The 24,712-nt window shown below is 39.9% G+C and overlaps 1 protein-coding gene across 1 annotated transcript in view; it reads right to left on the minus strand.

Moving 5' to 3' along the window:
* The window catches only part of LOC108713552 (complement factor H-like), a 71,249-nt gene that overhangs the window by 26,022 nt on the left and 20,515 nt on the right, over positions 1 to 24,712 (minus strand). The window contains 4 exon segments of the mRNA XM_018257109.2: positions 6,794 to 6,967; positions 10,321 to 10,503; positions 20,618 to 20,821; positions 24,313 to 24,486. Coding sequence (XP_018112598.2) covers positions 6,794 to 6,967; positions 10,321 to 10,503; positions 20,618 to 20,821; positions 24,313 to 24,486 — 735 coding nt within the window.

Raw genomic sequence — 24,712 nt, forward strand, 5'->3', positions numbered from 1 at the left:
TTCACTAGCTGGTAAGGTGCAGGTGTTCCTTTGGCCCCTTTGCTATTGCTGTTTAATATTTTAAATTTTGTATGAGTGAACCTGCATCCTCTTGGCTGACACAGTGGTTATATTGGCTCATGTGCCTAAGGCACTTCCAGGAGTGCCATACTGCTCAAACAGTATGGCACCTCCTTCCTTTCTTATGAGTCTGCTCTTAACAAGCAGTGTTCCAGGGGACTGGATATTCCTGCTGACAAGTCTGAGCTATCTGGTAAGCTGCCTGTGTTCCTTCTTATATTATATGAAGTCGTATGTTGTGAGCTGGTGTCCTCTGTGCAAAATGCAGTTACACAAGGTACTTCAGTACTGGCTGGTGAATCTCTGCTGAAGCAGGGTGGTACCTGGATCCGGTAAGAATCAGTATCCACGGTGTGTTTGAAACATTCATTACACTGGCAAGTCTGCATGTTAATAAGCTAATTATGTTCCTCAGCTGAAAGCTATCTGGGTTCTAGCTGAAGTTTCCATCCTGCGGACTTTTCATTGCTATCAGGTAAGGTGCAGATACTCCTCAGTTTGCTACTGTTGTTTCTATTGTCCTCTGTGCAGACACAGAGGTTATATTTGCCTTTTATTACACAGGGTGCTTGCAGGGTTGGCTGGAGGCTTGCACTGCTGAAGCAGTATGGTAGCCCCTTCCTTCCTTACATTGAGTCTGCTCAGTGCTGTAAGTCATTGGGCCCCACAGCAAATTCATTTTAGGGCCGCTAACATATCCAGAGGTTGTGCTTTTTTACCAATACATATTGAAATTGCTCTTTATTTGGGCCTCATGGGTCCCTATACCTTTTTGGGCCCACCTGCAGCTGCAGGGTCTGCTTCCTCTGTAGTTACGCTCCTGAGTCTGCTCCTAAGAAGCAGTCTGCCACCAAGGATCTGTCTGGATTATTCCTACTGTCTAGCGCATATTATCTGGTTGTGTGTCGGTGTTCCTCTGACTTCTTGTATTGATGTCATCTGAGGTCTTAGGTTTGTGAGCCTGATTTCTCTGGGCAGACACAGTAGGCAAGTGTGCTCTGATTACACCTGGTATTTCCAGGACCGGCTAGGGGTTTGTTCTGTGGTAGCAGCATTTTTTCCTATGGTGTTTCCACACTTAACAGGCAGTGTTCCTATTTATAGGGCGTCTTTTTGTTTGCAGTAGGCCTTCTCTTAGACATTCTATTCCCATCTGGTGGTTTTTGTTGGGATCTCAGTTGTAGTTATACTACATCTACTGAGTTTTTGTGACTGTAAGTTTCCCTTCTTTAATTGTTGGTAGATTAAAGGGCACTTACTGTTATGTCTATTCACACCTTAACATGCTTGTAGTCTATGGCCCTTTGTGTGGCCTCGGGCATCTCGCCAGGGAGCTGGGGTTGCGTGGCCTCTGGCTTTCTTTATGGCCCTTGTCTTGGGTTAGAGCCCTTGTTTTGGTCCATGGTTTTTTACCATGGTCCTTGGCTCCTGGGTCTGCTGGCCTTTTATAAGGACCCTTGTTCTGCTGGCCTGTTGCATGAGCCTTTGGCTCATGTGGTCTTTTACCCTTGGCACATTTGTTTGGTTGTCCTTTTACCTGGGTTATTATGGCTGCAGGCCTGTTTTCATGGCCCTTAACTTAGGTGCTTGCTTGCCTTTTACCAGGGTTCTTGGGCTGTTGGCCTTTTCTGTGGCCCTTGGCTAAGGTGGCCGCTAGTTTTTAATATAGTCCTTGGGGGCTTGTCGCTGCCAGTCTTGGCTGTGACCTATGGTGCATAGGCTACCAGCCAGGCTGTGGTGGCTGATAGGCATGGTTACTATTTTTGCTGTGGCCCTTGGTGGGCATGTCTGTTTGCCTTGCGGCAATCCTTGGCAGGACAACAGCCATTGGTTTTGTCTTGTTTACAATCCTTGCAGGCATGGTTCTGGTTACACCAGCAGTAGGCATGATTGACTATTTGGTTGGATCTAGCATGGGTTGTACCATCAGCTGGTGTTTGCTCTGAGTTTCACAGCCCATAGCTAATTTTGTTGCTGATTGGTATTCAGCAGCTGATGTTGGTCATATGATCTCGGCTTACAGCTAACCTTTGCATCTGCCTTACATGCATTGTTTTTGGTCTTGTATGCCACTGCTTATTATCAATAAGGCTGGCTTGTGGACCAGGGTTTTGCAAGTTCAACAACTGGCTTGTGCTCCGTTGTTGCATGTATGGAAATTGACTTTTGTGTCAGGGGCCAGTGCAGTTGGTGACCTTGTCCCCAAGGGTGGCATTCACGATAGTTGGCTTATGTACTATTGGTTGTTTATTAGAATTCCACTCAGGTGTTTTGCATACACTTCAGCTGACGGGCATCTTGGCCTGCTAGTGTGACAATGGCCTTGCACATCTATGTTGGAATACAAAATAGCTGGCTGGTCCATCACTGGTTTGCATGTATGGTGGCTGGCTCTCTGCCAGTGGATTGTGCATCATTGCTGGTTGGTACCAGTGTTTGTAGGCTATAAGCTTCTTGCATGCCTGATTTTGGATTGTGACCCCAGCTGTTGGCTGGTTCAGTAGCTTCTATGTATGGTCACAGGTTTGGTTCAGTTTTTGCATAAACTGTAGCATTGTTAGCTTGAGCTGTAGTGGCCTCGGCTTTTGTGGGTGTTTTCTAGAACTGTAGTTGGCTTGGGTCCCATTGCTTGCTTGTGTAGCAGTTGGCTGGGGCAACAGCATATCTTACTGGTAGATGGCTTAAGTCATATTGGTTGGTTTAGCATCTTATCCTTGTGCTGTTGTATGCCCAGTTTAGATTTGGTGGTTGGTGGAGCTACTGGGCTGTACCAGCATGGCTCTACAATGGTTACAATGACATGCTGATTTAGGATAACCCAGAATTGGTGTTCATTTAGTTAAGTCTTCATTAGGTATTATTAGCATGGAGTTGGTGGATCTTGGACTGATCTCTGGTGTGAAGTTGACTCCGGTCAGCACTGGTTTGCTTCCATTAAGCTGCAGGAGTAGGCTAATGTGGGCCAAGTCTTTTTAGGGCCACTCGCTATTGCTGAGGATCGTGTATTTCTCCAGCACTGGTGATAGATGCATCCAAGTTGTGTTTAGTTTCTGATCTGATTGATTTCCTGGTGGTTTCTAGGGTGTTTTAGTTCTGAGACGGCTATTGCCATCATTCTGGTTGTGTCCTAGGGCACCTTTTTGTTTTAACAATTGCAGGATTTTTGCAGGTATCCCTCTAGTCACTGAGGGAACCTTTTTAAGCAGAATATGTTTATTCTTAATCTGCAATGCTTGATCCTCAAGTGCCGGTCTCTGTAATTTAGTGGTTGGTTTTGTAGCTCTTGTTGCCAATCGTTTACCATGTCCTAGGACATGTTGTTCATGTTCTTGTGCCTTTTATCTACCCTTTTCAGGAGCATGGGTTGTACCATCAGCTGGTGTTTGCTCTGAGTTTCACAGCCCATAGCTAATTTTGTTGCTGATTGGTATTCAGCAGCTGATGTTGGTCATATGATCTCGGCTTACAGCTAACCTTTGCATCTGCCTTACATGCATTGTTTTTGGTCTTGTATGCCACTGCTTATTATCAATAAGGCTGGCTTGTGGACCAGGGTTTTGCAAGTTCAACAACTGGCTTGTGCTCCGTTGTTGCATGTATGGAAATTGACTTTTGTGTCAGGGGCCAGTGCAGTTGGTGACCTTGTCCCCAAGGGTGGCATTCACGATAGTTGGCTTATGTACTATTGGTTGTTTATTAGAATTCCACTCAGGTGTTTTGCATACACTTCAGCTGACGGGCATCTTGGCCTGCTAGTGTGACAATGGCCTTGCACATCTATGTTGGAATACAAAATAGCTGGCTGGTCCATCACTGGTTTGCATGTATGGTGGCTGGCTCTCTGCCAGTGGATTGTGCATCATTGCTGGTTGGTACCAGTGTTTGTAGGCTATAAGCTTCTTGCATGCCTGATTTTGGATTGTGACCCCAGCTGTTGGCTGGTTCAGTAGCTTCTATGTATGGTCACAGGTTTGGTTCAGTTTTTGCATAAACTGTAGCATTGTTAGCTTGAGCTGTAGTGGCCTCGGCTTTTGTGGGTGTTTTCTAGAACTGTAGTTGGCTTGGGTCCCATTGCTTGCTTGTGTAGCAGTTGGCTGGGGCAACAGCATATCTTACTGGTAGATGGCTTAAGTCATATTGGTTGGTTTAGCATCTTATCCTTGTGCTGTTGTATGCCCAGTTTAGATTTGGTGGTTGGTGGAGCTACTGGGCTGTACCAGCATGGCTCTACAATGGTTACAATGACATGCTGATTTAGGATAACCCAGAGTTGGTGTTCATTTAGTTAAGTCTTCATTAGGTATTATTAGCATGGAGTTGGTGGATCTTGGACTGATCTCTGGTGTGGAGTTGACTCCGGTCAGCACTGGTTTGCTTCCATTAAGCTGCAGGAGTAGGCTAATGTGGGCCAAGTCTTTTTAGGGCCACTCGCTATTGCTGAGGATCGTGTATTTCTCCAGCACTGGTGATAGATGCATCCAAGTTGTGTTTAGTTTCTGATCTGATTGATTTCCTGGTGGTTTCTAGGGTGTTTTAGTTCTGAGACGGCTATTGCCATCATTCTGGTTGTGTCCTAGGGCACCTTTTTGTTTTAACAATTGCAGGATTTTTGCAGGTATCCCTCTAGTCACTGAGGGAACCTTTTTAAGCAGAATATGTTTATTCTTAATCTGCAATGCTTGATCCTCAAGTGCCGGTCTCTGTAATTTAGTGGTTGGTTTTGTAGCTCTTGTTGCCAATCGTTTACCATGTCCTAGGACATGTTGTTCATGTTCTTGTGCCTTTTATCTACCCTTTTCAGGAGATATACATTTTATCAGCTCCCCTGTTGGATGGATGTGATGCTGGCCTCTTCTCAGGGCCTCCTTAGCATCAGTTTGGTTTTTGCATTATGTTGGTTATTCCTACCCCTTGTTTTTGGGGCATGGCTTGGTTGATCCCATGTGTACTGACATGGAGGGACGTAGAAGAAATAGAGAATTTTACTTACCTACTTGACATAAATTCCTTTTCTTCTAGTCCCGACATGTCAGTACAGGGTTTCCCATCCCAATTATTAATTTGGTTACTGTACTGCTATGGCAAAAGTATAACTGTGGTGAGAAGGAAGTCATGTGGTCTTATAGGTCATGATTCATTTTGATTGGCTATGTTATAGGTCCTACCTCCAGGTCTGGGAGGGGCAATGCCCCATGAGTACTGACATGTCGGAACTAGAAGAAAAGGAATTTACGTCAAGTAGGTAAGTAACATTCTCTTTCTCTACTACACCCAGTGCTAAGCTGATAATGCATATTAAAATAAACATTAAACATTCTTACAGGAATGGATAGAACATTACAGCAATGAGCGTTGCAGGAAAGGAGCACAATGAAACACAGACTTTTCTATAGCTTCCATTTAACTCTGATAAGAAAGCCAGTATTAAGCTTGAGATTGTTCCTTTGCATTACTTGCCTTATACACCTGCTCTCCTCCCCATCATTTTCCCCATTCACCTTCCTGATCTGTTTCCCCATGTCTCTGTCAGATCTGCCTCCTTATTTCCTTCTTAATGTCTAGCCCTTTATACATTTTGCTGATACACCATGATTTCCTAAATTGTCAAAAGTTGCAGTAACCAATGCTGTAATAATTCATCTCTAGCCTCTGCTGAACTGGCAGGTAATTGAAATACATTATTGTAGCTGTTTCAGACTGTGTGCTGTGCAGAGTGTTTGCAGACTGTTGCAGGGAGTTTATAGAGAACAGTCCAAAGCAACTACAATAAAAAAAAAAACATTTTACATGTCAATTGAGGGGAGGCCAACAAGGAATATTACATGCAACGATCCTGTGCAATCACCCAAAAATGCTGATTTGTAAGCGATTATTCAAGATCGCTGCATGTAAGCTGTTTGGTACTGTGATCTTCTCATTGTATAGAGCTGAGCTGGCAGGATTTGTAACTCTGGAAAGATATGTGGTCATTAGGAAAGGTGAAATGTTACAGAGGAAAGACAAAGTAAATGGTAGAAGAGAGATGGTAGAAGAGAAAAATTGTGAAAAATACGTTTAAAAGGAGAAACAGAGGAAAGATTATAAAAGAAAAAGGGGAAGTAGAAAAGGTGAAATACATGCTAACATACTAAAAGTTAACTTGTAGGCGAACCATCTCTTTAAGGAGACTAGAGAAAAGAAGATATGAAAAGGTGCAGAAAAGAATTAAGAGAGCAAAGCACACCAGGGAAAGGGGAAGATTTTAAATAATTTAGAGAATAATAAATGCTGAAAAATTAGAAAATACAAAGGTCTTGTTATAGAGAACAAGGCAAAAAAAGACAAAAAAGAAGGGAAAAAAGAACCATGGAAAAAAGGAAAGGTAAGTAGAGTTTGCACATTTGTATATACCAGTAGCATTGGGCACTGGTATTTAATTTATTCATTAAAATGCTATAATAACTCAAATACTGTACATTCAAATGCTGTTATAACACTTATTTATAAGAAATTGTCTTATTGAAGCATTAAGTTGTTTAAATAAAATGTCATTGCCCAACAGGCATGATTATTATTAACATGTATTGTTAGACCGCCAACATATTGCGCAGCGCATCTCGACTAGTGTTTTCATAAACTGTGAACAAATATAATAGTTAAATATTTATCTAAACAATTCACTATATTTAGGCTTAGGTTTGTGAACTATATGACTAGCAAACAGAATAGCAGTGTGTATCTCTCAAACACTTACAAATGCATTTGGGTACATTTGTCCATTTCCCTTCCAAACATTTTGCTTGATCATATTCAGATGTATATCCAGCCTGACATGAATATTTGGCACTGTCTTCATGATGATATCGGGGTTTCATTTCAACAACAAATGCATTCTCAACATCTGGAGGTTGATCACAAGATTTACCTCCTGTAAAATAAATAGTTAGATTTCATAAAAAAAACACACATACTCAGTATTTCTATTGTTTTAACACCAGTACAGTAGTTCCTCTCTTTTTCTTATGCTCAACTACCTAGCCTGCCACTAGTTCACACACCTGCAGTGAGCTCCAACTAATCTATCCTACTACCCTATCTAGTTCTACTGGAAACCTCTCTGAGGTGCCCTACCTCAGGCTCCCTGGGTTCATGCACTATCCCCTTCTCATAGGCCAAAGAGCAACAAGCTCACTGTCTTCTCCCTTATATAGCTTCTCTCTCTCAAGCAACTCACTCCAGATACTTCAAACTGCACTGTCAACTCCCTCAATTTTATCAGGAGTTACGAGATTTTATACAGTGTCACCTGGTCTCCCATCACTTTAACATCAATCTCTGACAATTTCTGACAATTTGCTGGTGCCTTAACAGGAAAAGTTGACAGCTCAGCACAGAGGATACCTGCTCTAAAACTTCTTAGGGGATCCCAAGCCTAATATCGCCATCTAGTGACTGGAACCAAACTTACCGGTACACTATTTACAGAAATAAACTCTTTCTACTCCTTACCAAACTCCTTCCTCAAACATTTATTCAGATAGAGAGAAATCTTATACATTTTGAGGGAGATCATTATTGTATCATTGTCCCCTTCATTTTTTAAGGGAAAATATGCACCCGCATTTACCAGAAAAATATATCTTGTGCTGCAGAAGACATTTAAGCACTTTCAGTTTTTTTGATCTCTCTAACTGTTTTTTCTGTGGATAGAGGAACTTTTCATGACAGACACCCTCTACCCCACCAATAACATTGCTCAGTATTTGCTCTCCTAATAAGAGCAATTATAAATGGCACTAACTCAATTATTAAACTTCAAATATTGTTTATTAATAACAGAACAGTTTTAACATAATGTGTTTAATATAATGTCTCTTAACCCTTTAAGTCCCAGCAGAATTGAAAATTTTGGTAACGCGAAATGCCAGACATTTTTGAAACACTTTGTGCTCTCTCACGTTAGTGGTATTTTCTGAGGGGAAACCTATACATTGTTTTTTTCAGGAGAAACTGAGCTTTCTAAATCTGCCTAAGTTTTCATGTATTTCCACCTCTGCAAAAAGATTTTTAGCGCTACATACCACATTTTTCACAATATATGAATTTATACCAGACACAATATTTAATTTTACCCATGAAAATCCAACTGATTTGGAAAGCCTCGTGTCTCTTGAATGTGCCAATACCAGATATGTAAAGTTTTACGAAAATTTAGGACTTCTGTACAGCAAAAACTCCCGGGAGTATATAACCAAATTTTGAAAGCACTAAGGCAGAAAACTGCATACTTTAGATTCCAAGGCCAAAAAATCCTGAAACAGTAGGTTTATCCCAGAAAACCATATATTTTTGAAAAGTACACATTCTGCTGATTCCAAAATGGGTAACTATGTCTCTCTACTCCTAACTACCCAGCATCAAAGCTTATCTGGAATTTAGAGACCCCAAAATGAAGTTAGCATATCCAAATTGGCCAGGACTTTACTTCAGCTACTGAAAAATCAAAATCATTTACTGCATTTTTTGTGGGGTAAAAACACAAAAATATAGGGTTACCCCCAAAAACCATATATTTTTGGAAAGTACACATTCTACCAAATCTAAAGTGGTTACCCGTGCCTTTTTGGATTTTTTGTGGGGTAAAACACAGAAATATATTAGTGGGGGGTGCAAGCAAGCGGTTGCTCTGTGCGGAGTGGAGGATTCGGCCAGGAGCATAAATAGAGACAAAAGATGAGATGCAGTTAAGTGTAGGAGGAGTGCAATGCTTTGAATGTTTTGAGGAGGAGTTTGAAGGTTATTCTCTGTTTTATGGGAAGCCATGATAAGGACTTCAGTAGGGGAGGAACCTGTAGCCTTGTGGAGTCCTGAGGGGGAGTGTGTCAGGTTGACCGATATTGTTAGTGAGGGATGGAGATAAGTGTAATTACTACAGGAAATGAATAATAAGCAAATTAACCCCAGATGTGCCAGTATAATTAGTACAGGAAATTGATAAGCGTATTAACCCAAGACTGTACAGTATAATCACTGCAGAAATGGTCAATAAGCACTCCTTTAACCAGAGACAGCCTGGTAAGCTCACTGAAAATGGTGAATGAGCACTCCGTTAACTTAAGATGAATGCAGAAATGGATAGATTAAAAGCATTCCCTCACCTACACTTGCACAGTGTTAGGAAATCTGATGAAGTGTGGCACACCAAGGGCAGGCTGCAGGTTGCTTAGATTGAATACACTCTTCTCCCTGTTACAAGTACTACAGGGCTGCTACAGATAGGAGCAGCAACTCTGTAAAGGCAGAAACCTGCTTGGAATTAAGACAGTCAGTGGTGGGTGGAGCGTCACTCAGTACACATGACAGTAGTTTGTGAGAAGGGCAACATGGGACACTTAACAGCGATCTGGGACAAAGGTCTGTGAGGTATAGGAAATTCCAGAAAGAGGCAAATGCACCCCTTGCCCCTATTTGTGAACACCCATCACCACTCACCTCTCTCGACAGAGGACCAAGCCCACAGTGACAGTCCCTGGTGTGGTCTGTACCTGAACCTAGTCTGGCATTCCAATATTTAACCTCCTTCTACCCTTGTATTATGATAATAGTGTTACACATACTCATCGTATTCTCACTTCAAAGACTATTCTCCAATATTAAAAATCCTAGCTTGGCCAAACTTTCTTCATAACTTCCAGCCCTCCATACCCTTTATCTGCTTAGTTGCTCTTTTCTGGACTTTCTTTATTTGAATAATATCCCTTTTAAGGGATACAGTCAAGCAGTGGTGTAACTACCTGGGAGCAAGGGGTGCAATTGCACCAGGGCCCGCCAGAGAACAAGGAAAAAACTCATGCCGCAGCTCAACGGTAGGGAAACACTGCGCCTTTAGCGCATTTAGAGGGGTGGGGGCCCAGGTGCTCATCCTGTGCTGGACCCGGAGGCTGTTAGTTACGTTACTGCAGTCAAGGGATGTGGCAGGGGTTTTGTGTGCTGCTCTGCCTGCTAAAGCACACCAGTGAAAACATACAGAAAACAAGCAGACAAGAAGGAATGAACTTGCTTGGGATGCTGCTATGTGTGTGTGTGTTTTTTTTTAAACTTAATGGAGTGTTTTTGGAAATGCACCATTCATCTTTAAACCATGAGACAAAGTAAATATAAAAAAAGGTTAGTGTGCATTTAATTCTCACATGTCAAATTCAGTCTTTTTTTAAAAAAAAACATAATTTATAACTTTTAGCACAGGTTCAAGAAACTTATAAAAGGAAATAAAATACTTACTAAGGCATCTGGCTTCTGAAAATTTGTGGTTGGGTAGACACTCAATTTCCCCATCATTTCTCCCATCTTCAGTTCTCAAGTCTCCATAACATTTGAATCTAACTTTGTCTCCTTCCTTGTACTGATTCTTAGCATGATAAATATCTGCATTGTCGACTCGTGCAGCAGAACGCCGACATAATGCTATGAAAAAAAGAAAAGTTTTCTTTATTTAGATTTTACAGTTCATTGGATATATCATTTGCATGCAAGGTATGAAGTATAGGGTTGTAGGGATGCATGGGGGTACTGGAATTAGCACATAGCTAGAGAAGGTTTTACTCAAAGGATCCCTTTGCCTATTTTTTTTGTACGCTTTTTCTGGTGTTTGTGTCGATGCACTGGAAGTGACACCATTCTTAAACAGAGTGGCTACAAGAAGAAAAGTGATTTACCAAAGCAGTCAAAGGTCGAAATTCGACCCTTGATAAATCTGCCCCTAAGAGTAGCACTTGGATAAAAGCAATTCTGTATGTGTTTTTGTAGTTGAGCTTATACTATTAAATAAACTCAAGTGTCAGTGGCATAGCTTTCATACATGCTGTATGTAGTAGTTATAAATAATAAAAAAAAATAATAGAGAATAAATTATCGGAATCCGTAAAATCATGTGACTTTTCGTCTTTTTCCCTCCCCTCGCTGATTTGCATATGTAAATTAGAGTTCTGATTCATTTTGGTATTCGGCAAAATCTTTCAAGAAGGATTCGGATTTGGCCGAATCCAAATGAATCCCTAATTCATACATAAAGTCAATTAATGGAGGAATGCTTCAGTATCTTGTCTGCCAAAAACTGCCCATCCCTAATCTATTTATAATTTCTAATGTGGTAAGGTTTGTAGGTTTCACTTGTACTGGGATATGTTCTAGGATTATTCACTAAATTATGTTGTCAAAATCTACTCAGGTTTTGCTGTCAGCTAAAAATATTTCTGTATGAATGGGCTTCACATATCATTATGTCTGCATTACCAGGTGATATCTGGGGCAGATAGGGGGTTACATCTCCAAAAAAACAGTAAAAATACCTCAATAATATACTATATAATAACTTCATGTTTACTGTCTCTATAACATAAAGCAAGATAAAATGCACTTGTAACTTTGTTTAATGCAGCCAGATTACTGTCTGCATTATTTTTACAACAGTAAATCCCCCATTTATATTAAAATATGCTTGCTGGCACCTTTCTTTAAGTACCAAGGATAAAAGGAATACACATAACACTGTATGGATAAAAAGTATATTTTAAAGGGGTTGGTCACATTTAACTTATCTTTGTGTGTGTTATAGAATGGCCGATTCTAAGCAACCATTCTATTGGTCTTCATTATTTTTTTTTTATAGTTTTATCTAATTCTTTAGTTTTATCTTCTACTTCGGACTTGTCCCAGCTTTCACATTTATAGTTAATGCTGCTTTTTATTACTCATCTTTCTATTCAGTCCCTCTTCTGTTTATATTCTAGTCTATTATTCATATCAATGCATGGTTGCTAGTGTAATTTGGACCCTAGAAACCAAATTGCTGAAATTTCAAACTGGAGAGCTGCTGAATAAAAAGCTAAATAACTCCAAAACCACAGATATAAAAAATGAAAACCAATTGCAAATTGTCTCAGAATATCACATAAGCGAGCTTAGCTCTGTGATTGCTAAAGCTGTTTACTTAATTTTGCAGGATTCATTGAGGTCTGGCATAGTGCTAAGAGACTGGAGAATTGCTAATGTGGTGCCGCCATTCAAAAAGGGATCCCATTCTCAGCCTCAAAACTATATCCCAGTTTGTCTGACATCTGTGGTAGTAAAGCTTTTTGAAGGGTTAATAAAGGATAATATACTGGACTTTATAGAAAATCCAAATACTTTGAGTCGGAGCCAGCATGGTTTTATGTGTAATAGATCTTGCCAGACTAACTTAATTTCTTTTTTATGAAAAGGTAAGCAGGGACTTTGATTCTGGGATGGCAGTGGATGTGATTTACTTAGACTTTGCTAAAGCATTTGATACAGTGTCACACAAAAGGTTACTGGTTAAATTAAGGAATGTTGGCCTGGAACATAGTATTTGTACCTGGATAGAGAACTGGCTAAAAGATAGACTACAAAGAGTGGTAAATGGAACATTTTCTAATTGGACTAGTGTTGTTAGTGGAGTATGGCAGGGCTCTGTATTAGGTTCTTTACTTTTCAACTGGTTTATAAATGACCTGGAGGTGGGCATTGAAAGTACTATTTCTATTTTTGCAGATGATACTAAATTGTGCAGAACTATAGGTTCCATGCAGGATGCTACAACTTTGCAGAGTAATTTGACTAAGTTGGAAAACTGGGCAGCAAACTGGAACATGAGGTTCAATGTTGATAAATGCAAAGTTATACACATATGTCAGAATGATATTTATTGACTTCAGCTCAGCATTCAACACTGTTATACCACAGCAATTGGTAAGGAAGCTGGAACTGCTAGGCATAAACACTTCCCTCTGTAACTGAATCCTGGACTTTCTGACTGATAGACCCCAATATTTCTCAATAGGGGAACACACCTCTGAGGTTATAAAACTAAGCATAGGCTCGCCCCAAGGATGTGTGCTTAGTCCACTTCTATTTACCCTGCTGACACATGATTGCACTGCCCAGTACTAGTGATGGGCGAATTTGCGCCGTTTCGCTTCGTCGAAAAATTTTCAAAATTCGCAAAACGGCAAAAAATTCGCGAAACAGCGCCGGCGTCTCGTTTTTGACGCCGGCGCCCGTTTTTTTTTAAAATTTTTTTTTGTCGCCGGCGAATTTTTGCCGCGAATTTTCGCCGCGAATTTTCGCGGGCGTTTTGCGAATTTATTCGCTGGTGGCGAATCGCGCAAATCCACTGGCATTAACTCAAGGGATGAAAACATAATTATACCTCTTTATAGGTCCTTGGTAAGGCCTCACTTAGGGGCAGATTTACTAAAGGGGCAAAGTGGCTAATGCTAGTGACAATTCGCTAGTGTTACCGCCCCCAGGGACATCGCCGATTTACTAATGGGCTAAAACTGGCGGTATCGGTCATTCGCACTCTTATCACCAGACGACTCTTCGCTCTGGCAAACGGTCGTTACTTCGCAAATTCTACTAAAGTGAAATTCCACATTTTAGTGAATTGGCGTAGTCTGAGCGCATTTGCACCTGTCGAAGTGTTGCGCTGGGCGGGAATCGGTCACTGGCAACAAGTCGCCCTTTAGTAGATCTGCCCCTTGGAGTATACAGTGCCATTTTGGACGCGAGTCCTTAAGAGGGATATAAATGAGCTGGAGAGAGTGCAGAGACGTGCAACTAAACTGGTTAGAGGGATGGAAGACTTAAATTATGAGGGTAGACTGTCAAGGTTGGGGTTGTTTTCTCTGGAAAAAAAGTCGCTTGCGAGGGGACATGATTACACTTTACAAGTACATTAGAGGACATTATAGACAAATAGCAGGGGACCTTTTTACCCACAAAGTGAATCACTGCACCAGAGGCCACCCCTTTAGACTTGAAGAAAAGAAATTTAATTTGAAGCAACGTAGGTGGTTCTTCACAGTGAGGACAGTGAGGTTGTGATGATGTGATGGCTGATTCAGTTAATGCCTTTAAGAATGGCTTGGATGATTTCTTGGACAGACATAATATCAAAGTCCTTTTGTGATACTAAGCTCTATAGTTAGTATAGGTATGGGTATGTATAATTTTAAGTGAAGGTATGGAGGGGTGTGTGTATGGATGCTGGGTTTTTCTTTGGAGGGGTTGAACTTGATGGACTTTGTCTTTTTTCAACCTGATTTAACTATGTAACTATAACTATGCATCATGCTAAAAGTTAACCACTTTAATCTATCAGAAAGGGTGTAAACTGTATGTAAACCATGAGGGATACAGAGTAGATACAGATATAGGCTAACATTGACTTTGGTAGCTTTTAGCTGCCGAAGTAGGGGGTTGAAGTTTTTTTTAAAGAGGCAGTACTTCGACTATCGAATGGTCGAATAGTCGAACGATTTTTAGTTCGAATCGTTCGATTCGTAGTCGAAGGTCGAAGTAGCCCAAAAAACACTTCGAAATTCGAAGTTTTTTTAATTCGAATCCTTCACTCGAGCTTCATGAATCGGCCCCTTGGTGTGGTATCACAATGGTACTACAATCAGCAAAGCAGGAACCGCACACACTGAAATTAGTGGAAAAAATAAATATTGGGTAAACCCTTTTCCATGAATTTCAGTGTGTGTAGTTCTTGCTTTGCTAATTGAGGGATACACCAGAACAAAGGGGCATATAAAGTGCCAAAACGGGAACCTCACAGTCTGCCAGATTGAATTTCTACTGCTTTAAATTCACTTTTATGGGATTTTTTTTTATACAATTGCCTGTAAAATCACATATAGGTGGAAGAATGTGGCATGCCCTCTTTGATAACTTTGCCTCTTTGTATATCTAGATCGTCTAAAACTCATATGTACACCTTTTCAAGAGAAATTAAGATGAGATTTTTTCAGATACAATTGTAGTTGGGAAAAATTCACTCAAAAATTTTCACCATGGAGAAAATTAGCAAGGAAAGGGCGATGTTGATAATGAAGTAGCTGCTCTATGTTTATAATTTATTTACTATTTTGCCAGTCGGAACCTGTAGAAATTTCTCTTGATGAAAAAACATACTTGTGCTTTTAGTTAATTTGAGAAAATTCACCGGAGAAAGTTCACCTGGAGAAGAGCCATGAATTTTCACCACTGCAAAGTTAATTCTCCAAAACTTGGTTTATTTTCCTTTTACTAAATTGGTGACGTTTAGGGGAATCTTAATGTTTGGTGAAGTTACTCCAAATTTTCACTTTCACCCTTTAGTAAATATGCCCTGTGTCCTTACCTTCTGAAACCTAGAGTGATACTTTATATACAAATAGCACTCAAGTATACTCTCTTACTTCAGGTACACTCATGGAAATGTTTTGCAACAATATTTTCAGGGTTTATATTAATTAGGAATGCTCTGGTGTGGTTAGGCATCGTGTAGCCTCATGCTAAAGATTTTGTGGGGAAGCATGTTAGCCAAAGGATAGACTCCTAGTGGTATAATTACCAAAAAGTGAAAATATAGCTCAAGACAGTATGCCAAAGTTAAATTCCTCCACTCTCTATTCATTTCTATAGGATTTTTAAAGACATATTTATCAATTGGCAGAAGTCAGTGCTCACCCTTTGATAAATACACTCTTAAAAATCCCATAAAACTGAATTGAGAGTGGAGGAATTTCACTCAGACAGACTGTCATGAGCTCTAAAATAAATACATTTTCTGGTAAATATGCCCCTAGGAGTCTATCCTTTGGCTAACATGCTTCACCAAAAAATTGTTAAAATGTGAGTATACTGTTTGTGGCAGAGCATGGGAATATTACAATTTAAGTTTGTGGGGTGAGAGCATGATACAATGAGTAAGGTATTAACAGTACATTCTTTTATATATCAGGTTGTGAAAATGAGTTCATCTTTCTCTTGTGAAGTGTGTTGTTGAATGAAGGTTAAAACTTGGTAACAGATCATTGCACTTACACAACAAAATGGGGGAAATGGTGAACTTCCATAACAAAGTGATCAACCTCATTACAACTGTTGAGGAAGAGACTTCATCTTAAACTAATGATGGAAGACATGGTGGATCATTCTCATAATATGAGGGTGAATGGTCTCCCTCAAATCAGTCTAGCTCAAACAGTTGTTACAATATTTGTAGAGTTTGATAGCTACCCCCTTCCCTTAAACCAGAAAGGCTTTTAGACAAGGTCCACAGACTTCCAAAGGCAGGGAACTATCTCACCTTAAAGGAACAGTAACAAAACATGAAAATATCATGCACTGTTGTCCTTCACTGGTAAAACTGATCTGTTTGCTTCAGAAACACTACTATAGTTCATATAAAGAAGCTACTGTGTAGCAATGGCAGACATTGAAAAAGGCTATATAGCACAGGTTAAACAGGGGATAACACCATATGTTCTACAGAGCTTATCTACTATCTGCTGTGTAACCTGAGTCTTTTCTCCTTTGACACTTGTATCAGTACAGTGCAACACTGCATTATACTTTTATTTCTTTAAAACACAAATTTTTTGATGTTTTTTAACTCCAACTGAGATAATGCTAATGGAACACATTCATCACATAAAAAGGAGCTAAAAGAAGAGCTAGTGACTACACAGGGCATACAGTATCTAAAGCATACAATAGCCTGTCCACAGTACTTGAAGCCACAATAGCCTAATCATGTTGACTTATCTACTATACAAAATAATGTGACTTTGCTACAACAACCACTCTTTTGCATGCACATGAGTTTAAATACAAATGGGGCTACATAACAAAGTTTTTGATAACATGAAATGGGGCCAATACAGTGATTAAAAAGCTGGATGAATCTCAAAGGGGCAAATTCACTAAGATTCGTAGTTGCACCAGCGTGCGCTTTGCCGCACTTGCCAGGCGTATTTTCGCCAGTGCTACGCAAATTCACTAAAATGCGAAGTTTGCGAAGTTGCACTAGCGTTAATTCACCAAGCAAAGCGAAGTTACGCTAGCGATGTTTAATTTGCATACAGCGCCAAATTGAAGTTACAATGGAGGTATATGTAGCATCACTACACAAGCCTGGGAAACCTTCAAAACAGCAAATACAATTTTTATTTTGCCCTACACATGTGCCCACTGTATAGTTAAGGTGCCATGAGTTAGGAAATGTAGGGGGGAAGGGGGGTAGCCCCAAAAAATGTTTCGATCTTTTTCGGCCTATCACCCATAAAAAAAGAAAACATGCCAGCGTTTTTTGGGACTTAGAATTTTTTTTTGAAGCAATCCCTATCTACTCTATTGCACTTCGCCTGGTCTGAGGTGGCGAAGGAAGTCTGGCGTAAAAGGTAGCGTACAGAAAAATGCGCGCGTCAGTGAATTTGTGTAGTTATCTCCGTTGCGAAATTCACCAGGCATAAGGGTGCGAAGTAACACTAGCGAATTTACGCCAGTGTCCCTTAGTGAATCGGCAAATTAACGAAAATGCACTACGCTAGCAAATTAACGTTAGCGTTAGGCACTTCGTCCTTTAGTGAATTTGCCCCAAAAAGATCGTAATTTTATTTTTTTTCCGGGTATCCTCCTTCCCCCCTACATTTGCTAACATATGGCACCTAAACTATACTGTGGGCACATGTGTAGGGCATTATAACAACTTTTATATAGTTTTATTACGGTTCCCTGGCCTTGTGTAGTGTAATGTATTTGCTGCAGCATATACGGCCATTGTACTTTAACTGCACGCCGTATGCTAATTAGCCAACGCTAGCGTAACTTCGAACTGCTGAGCGTAATTTCGCTGGTGTAATTTTGCCAGCGTTCGGTATCCCGTGCACAACTTCGGATCTTCGTGAATTATCGTTGTCCAGGCGAATTTACGCTTGGCAAAGTGTTGCGATGTGTGCGAAGCCATCGCTGGCGAATTTTCGCCTGTTAGTGAATTTGCCCCATAGTGTCTAGGGTCACTTTAGATGGAGAATTACACTGGAGGATTCTTAAAGTAACAGCCCAGTGCAATAGGCATAACCAACTGGGATGGTTGATCTCAATTAACATTTGCAAGTAACCTAAAGCCACAATAAAATAGCGAAGACCCTTATCCTGTGTAACTACAGTAAATTACTATGGGGCCTTTATTCATGTACCTGTATATATTTACAGATAAAACCTTTTTCATTGCAACAAATTGGCAAAAGATTTTTTAGGGGTGATCTTTTGAATCACCCCCAAGGTTTCCATTGGAGTTTGTAAACTCCAATGGGCCGATTCAATAAGCTCGAGTGAAGGATTCGAATGAAAAAAATTCGAATTTCGAAGTATTTTTTGGGTACTTCGACCATCGAATTGGTTAAATTCGTTCGAATTCGAACGAAATCGAACGATTCGAACGAAAAATCGTTCGACTATTCGACCATTCGATAGTCGAAGTACTTTCCCTTTAAAAAAAACTTCGACCCCCTACTTCGGCAGCTAAAAGCTACCGAAGTCAATGTTAGCCTATGGGGAAGGTCCCCATAGGCTTGCCTGTGATTTTTTGATCGAAGGATTTTCCTTCGATCGTTGGATTAAAATCCTTCGAATCGTTCGATTCGAAGGATTTAATCGTTCGATCGAACGAAAAATCCTTCGATCGATCGCAGGATTTGCGCAAAATTGTTCGACTTCGATATTCGAAGTCGAACGATTTTAGTTCACAGTCGAATATCGAGGGTTAATTAACCCTCGATATTCGACCCTTGATGAATCGGCCCCTAAGTATTCATTCAAAACTTCAAATCCTGCAGATTGTACCATTCGTGTGTAGTTATTCTGAGTTCTGTTGTTTATTTCTTATATTGTTATTCTCTCAGGTTATTCTAAACATTTTCATTAGCCTATACACTATTGGTAGTATTTTTATGTTAAAATGTCAGAAAATTGCCTCAACTGCATGGGAAGTATTATACTAAAATCCAGTGGTATAGCCACTGTTGCCCAAAATATATATTTCTATTCAATTCTTGAACGGGAAACCTCTATGACTATGATATTTACATCAGCACCACACAATGGACCATACAGATATTACAAAAGGGTTGAACTTCTCTTTTAAAAAGACCAAATAATTAGACGAGTTGAAAAAGGGCAGAGGGAACCTTGGTGCAAGACCCATTTCAAAAATGATCTCACCCCATTGAGAAATAATAACTTTCTGCTTGTCATATTTGACCTCATCATCTGACAAACAAGAGGTGACTATATGAATAACCAAAGACCTCCCTACTTATCTGAAGCTGAAAATAAGAGACATGTTTTTTACTTTTACTAATACAAAATATATATATATATATATATATATATATATATATATATATATATATATATATATCTCTGCTTGGTTCGGTAATCCGGTGCACCTTAGCACCCTTTACCACTCCGCCAAGCCTTCCCGTCTCAGTAATCTGGTGCTCGACCAGCACCCCTTTACTATTCCGATGGGATCCACCGTAGTACTTCTTCTTGCCCTAGGCCTCCTTAACCCTATCCTTTGTCTTTGCTATACTCTGGGTCCCTAACTTGTGGGATGTCCACGGAAAACTAATTCCACTACACTCCTAGTTGGGGCAAGAAACTACCCATTCTAACTTCCCTACCTCAGAAAACTAGTGCCTGCTAACTACAATCTTCTATCCTAAGTTCTACCGTTCTTTCCTTCTTACTGTAGATCTTCTTCAAAACAGAGCTTCCGTCTCTGACAGCATCCTCCCATTAAAGACATTAATTCTATGGTGTGGCTCCTTTTTATACCCTCTAGCACTCTGAGCTCCCTCTACTGGTGGGGGAATGAATTACACTTTTTTACCCTGGAGCACCACCTCGTGACCAGTTAACCACATAACACTCTCAACAATTTTAACACATACATTCACACATTATTCAAACACTTTTAAACACAAGTCAGCTACACCAACTGGTTCACCCTCTTACAAGCCTGGCACTAGTAATAGCTATAACTTGCCATCTTACCTGAAGTAGAAATCCCTCGCATGGACCTAGTCTTTGCAAGGAATGCCTGGAAAAGTGAGGCAAGATGCCAGACCTGCTATAGAAAGCTCCACCCACTAAAACTATAGAAAATTCACTTGATTGTGCCTAACATAGTGGCACCCATTTGAATTAGGGTTTCCTTGTCCTGTTAACCTATTACCCTTTTAACTGCATTGGGCAGTCCCTGTCACATTGCTTTCACTTTACATTAACAGCAGTAAACCTCACCAGGTATGAAAACAGTAAACCTCCAAACCTCCTTCTGGACTTAATACTCACAACATACATTTTACTTTCTGGATGCCAATTCTACATAAGGAAACAAATCGTGTTATGAGATGTCTCATCACACCAATCAGGTCTACTTATTGATGAACCTTCAATTTTGCCCACAGCAGTGAGAAGGGAGTTACAAGAAAGATGTTGAAAGCAGATTCCTCCACAAGTTTTAAAATGTATAAACCATTCTTGCTGGTTTTTGTATTCTCAATTTGCCATTGATTAAACATTGTCACATAAACTCAGTTTATAAAGAGGTTATGAAGGAGCACCTATCAGTCCTGTGTTGATACCTCTGCTTTCTATGATAGAGCACATGTAGGAGCTGCTGCTCTTCAATGATCAATACAAACCAGTAAATATTACTCACCTACACATTTTGGCATTGGGTTCCATCCATATTCTGTGCAAGTAGATTTGCCATACACGCCGTAATACCAACTGTGTGATTCTTTGTATACAGGATCAAAGTCACCAATACAACTATACCAAAGATCACTATTTTTTCGTGCAGGAAAGTATTCACCAGAGAAAAACATTCCATTCTGGAGATCAGGTCTGTCACAGATTTTATCTACAAAGAAAACAGAAAGAAAAATCATAGAGTGCCATTGACTTTGACTTGCATAGTATCTTGCCCCACTGTGCACCATCACTGAGGCAGTTGTATGCATTCATGCAAAGCAAACCAACAGTCAGAAAAATGAAGGAAGTGGAGAGGAGTTGGGGTTCCCTTTCACTTCGCCATTTGGCGATGACCATGAACTGGCTGACAAGATGAATTAGTAGATTACATTTTTAAATTGACCTATCCCCCAAATGACTATTATTCATAGTACATGGATATTGGTCAGGATCAGTGGGTCCGCATACACTGAGCTAGTGGCAGATCACTCCTACACCTGTTACTCTGGTAACAATGGAGCAATAACAGTAATCAAACATCAAAACAGAATAGATAGGCAAAGGCAAGGTCAGACAGGTAGGAGGTCAATTCAAGTAGCAGAGGTCAAAACAGCAGCCTGAAATCAAACATAGGAAACAGTAAAGGTCAGTGTCTCACCAAGACAACAATTACTTCACATTGATTCTAGGACTCAACAACCTTTTAAGTGTAGTGCACGTTGGCACTGTGATGCAACAAGTATGAGTGTATGCAGACATAAGTCTAGACATGCCATGTTACTGGAGGGGAGGGATGGGCTAAGAAATGTGATTTGCCTCAAAAGAAGGGAGCTGTTGTTTTGAGTTACTGAATTTGGGTGAACACACATATATACAGTACATATAGTACAGTAGGTCTTAGGGGCAGATTTATCAAAATGTGAGCACTTCACAAAAAGATTCACTCGCTTTCTGTCCATTCATATAGGATTTTTAGAAGTGTATTTTTCAAATGGTAAGCTCACCCATTGATAAATATATTTCTAAAATTCCATAGGCATAGTGGTTGAGTAGCTGCTACATTATTTTTCTGTAACTCAGTGATGTTTTTGTTAAATAAAAAGTTTTTGTTAAACAAAATAAACTTTGCACTATATTTTTTTCTTAAAAGAGAACTAAAGCTTGACTAAAGAAGTAGCTAGAAATGTTGTACATTATATTTCGGGTTTCTGTACCAGCCTAAGGCAACCATAGCCCTTTAGCAGTAAAGATCTGTGTCTCCAAAGATGCCCCAGTAGCTCCCCATCTTCTTTTCTGCTGATTCACTGCACATGCTCTGTGCTGCTGTCACTTACTGAGCTTAGAGGCCAACTCACAATATACAGTAAACATAGAATATAAATGTCACATAAGGCTGATTAGGGTTTTACCAGGTAACCCTATATGCAAGTTTGGTAACTTATATGAAGTCACATCATGCTGCTGTTCTACCAGATACTAACCATGTACCTACCTGTAGTTCAGCTCACATGTATCTCATGTTATATGTATATGTACCTGCTATTGTTTAGTATACCTTACACAGAGTTTCAATGCACTTTGTAGTAGTTACTATGATATGCTGTATCTCATATCAGTTAGTTAAGTACTGTCAATTTCTATCATTTCAGCGATCTAAAGATTCACTGCAGTGCACCTCAGAGTATGTCCACCGGCACTCATGCAGGGTATAGACTCTCCACTAGCACAAGTATTAAGCCAACACGCTACTGGTGAGCTGAGCCAGGAACACCATACCACCAAGCAATAAGATGGGGATAAGTCTCAAGTGCATAAAGGTGACAACACAGAGTTTCAGAAATGCCCATGTCATCCAAGAACCCAAAGTTATGTGTCACCCTACAGCTGCATCTTCTATGTTAAAGCGATATGTTATGAACCAGCCAAAAATTGATTACACATCACCTTCTCATTATTACACTCCACCACATACCTATCCTAGTGTTAACAAGGCCACAATGGACTTTGGCAAGTTCTTTGCATGACATGAGCCAGTCAACAAAAGAATTGTAGATTTTAGCAACCACCCTGAAGGCTACAGAGCTTGTTGATCATACTTTTAAAATACTATTAGAGGCTTACATCCAGGCCCGGACTGGCAATCTGTGGGTTCTGGCAAATGCCAGAGGGGCTGCTATAAGGTCCCATAGAAAGTCAGTATTTAGTGGGCTGGTAGGGGCTGTTTGGGCCTCTGTGTACCTGAAATGCCAGGGTCTATTTTAGTTCTCAGTCCAGACCTGCTTACATCTATCATACGGTGAGGCAATAGACCTCAGTTTTAATCAAATATCTATAAAGCAAGTCAGGGTGATCAACATAAACCATTCAAAATGATCTGGCACAGACTTAAATACTATGACTAACACTTTTCAAAGGAATAATGTTTTTCCTAAAATATTTAAGAAAGTTATCAAAAACAAAGCAAATTAATTACCCTTTTAATGGAACTTCAGGTAGCTAAATCTGAAGGGGACTTACCAGGACTTGCATTTCTTAAAACAGCCAGAGGTGTTAACCCCAAAGTTCAAAAATTACCAAAAAACTTGCAAGAGTAGTGAATGACATACCGTTCTTAATTCAAAAGTTTGCAAAATGTCCTATTTCCTTTCTTTAGGCCAGGGCCAGATGGGGAAGAAATCTTTTTGACTGCTCACGTCCTCAAGTCTTGTGTCGGCTCCTGCGCGAACAGAATCAGTCTCACTTTTCTTCGCAGAATTCTACTAAGTCTGTTTGTGCAGGAGTCAACACAAGGTGAGCAGACAAGAAGATTTGGCTAGTGGTTGAGGGCTGAAATCAGCCTAATTTCTGCCCTGTTTGGCCCTAGCAGCAGTAACCGTTCACAAAACTAATGTTTCTTCTATAAATAGATCTGCTGACATCTCTAGTGAAGAGATAACGAACAAAGACCCTAGTAAGCACTGTCGCCTATGCTTGAGCCTTTAGAGAAACTTCCTAAAGAAAAATAGCATCAAGTGCTACTTATCAACACTTCTCTTTGCCAAGGACTCTAAGATAAGTGTAAAGTGCACAGAATATGACAACACACATCAAAACACAGCTTAACACTCTGGGCCAGCCCCATGTTTATGTTGTAGAAAAGGCACTTAAGAGGGGAAATTACTTTGTTTAATTTGTATAAATATAAAAGGGGCCTATACACTCTCAGATGTTCTATTCACCAGTAGGTCTTTTAAACAAACATTAGAGCATCCATTTCTATTAAAAGAAAGAAAGTGCCATCTTAAGATATGGAAATATTTTTTTTTTATAGTAAGGACTGTCTCCCTAAGGCTGTTTTATTGGAAGATTCATTTATTAGTTTCAAGAAAGGGAAAGTAGCCTCTTTAGAAAGCAAGAAAATACTGAAATAAACTTTAGTACTAAATTAATCCAGAGACTGGTTCGATTGACCTCTTGGGGGTCGGGAACAGGTCTGAGCAGGTTTATGTGTAGCACAATCATCCCAAGCCCTGAGCATTCTTATTGGGACCATATACAGTATATATATGTTAATTACATTCAGAATATTTTGTTTGATACACATAATGCATCCCATCAGGGAGTAATTATTTTCTCAATACTACTAAACTACTAAACATGATATCGAATTTGTATACTTACCTATACATGTCAGGGGAAGAGACCAGCCATTCAAAGTACATATCCTAGATTCATTTGGTTTGTCGAGAGAATATCCCCTTTTACATTCCACTTCAACGGTGTCGCTTAATCTGTATGTATTTTTCTTGTTCATAATAAAACCATTGGCCACATAATCAGCCTGACAATTTATTTCTTACCCAGAAAAAAATATGAAATTTAGATAAGAATTACATTAAACATTGTACTTACATTATGAGAACATTGTGTTAAAAATCAGCAAATAAGTAAATGCCCACTTGAATGGTTTCTAAACGATTTGGAAAGTAGCATTTGCCCTCAATTTATTTTACTTTTAGCAAATGGTCCATGGTTGCTAACATAGTTGTTAGATGAAAATTGGAGTTATGCAGTGGGGATA

Source organism: Xenopus laevis, chromosome 4L, assembly GCF_017654675.1.
Source record: "Xenopus laevis strain J_2021 chromosome 4L, Xenopus_laevis_v10.1, whole genome shotgun sequence".
In the NCBI taxonomy this organism is placed as follows: Eukaryota; Metazoa; Chordata; class Amphibia; order Anura; family Pipidae; genus Xenopus; species Xenopus laevis.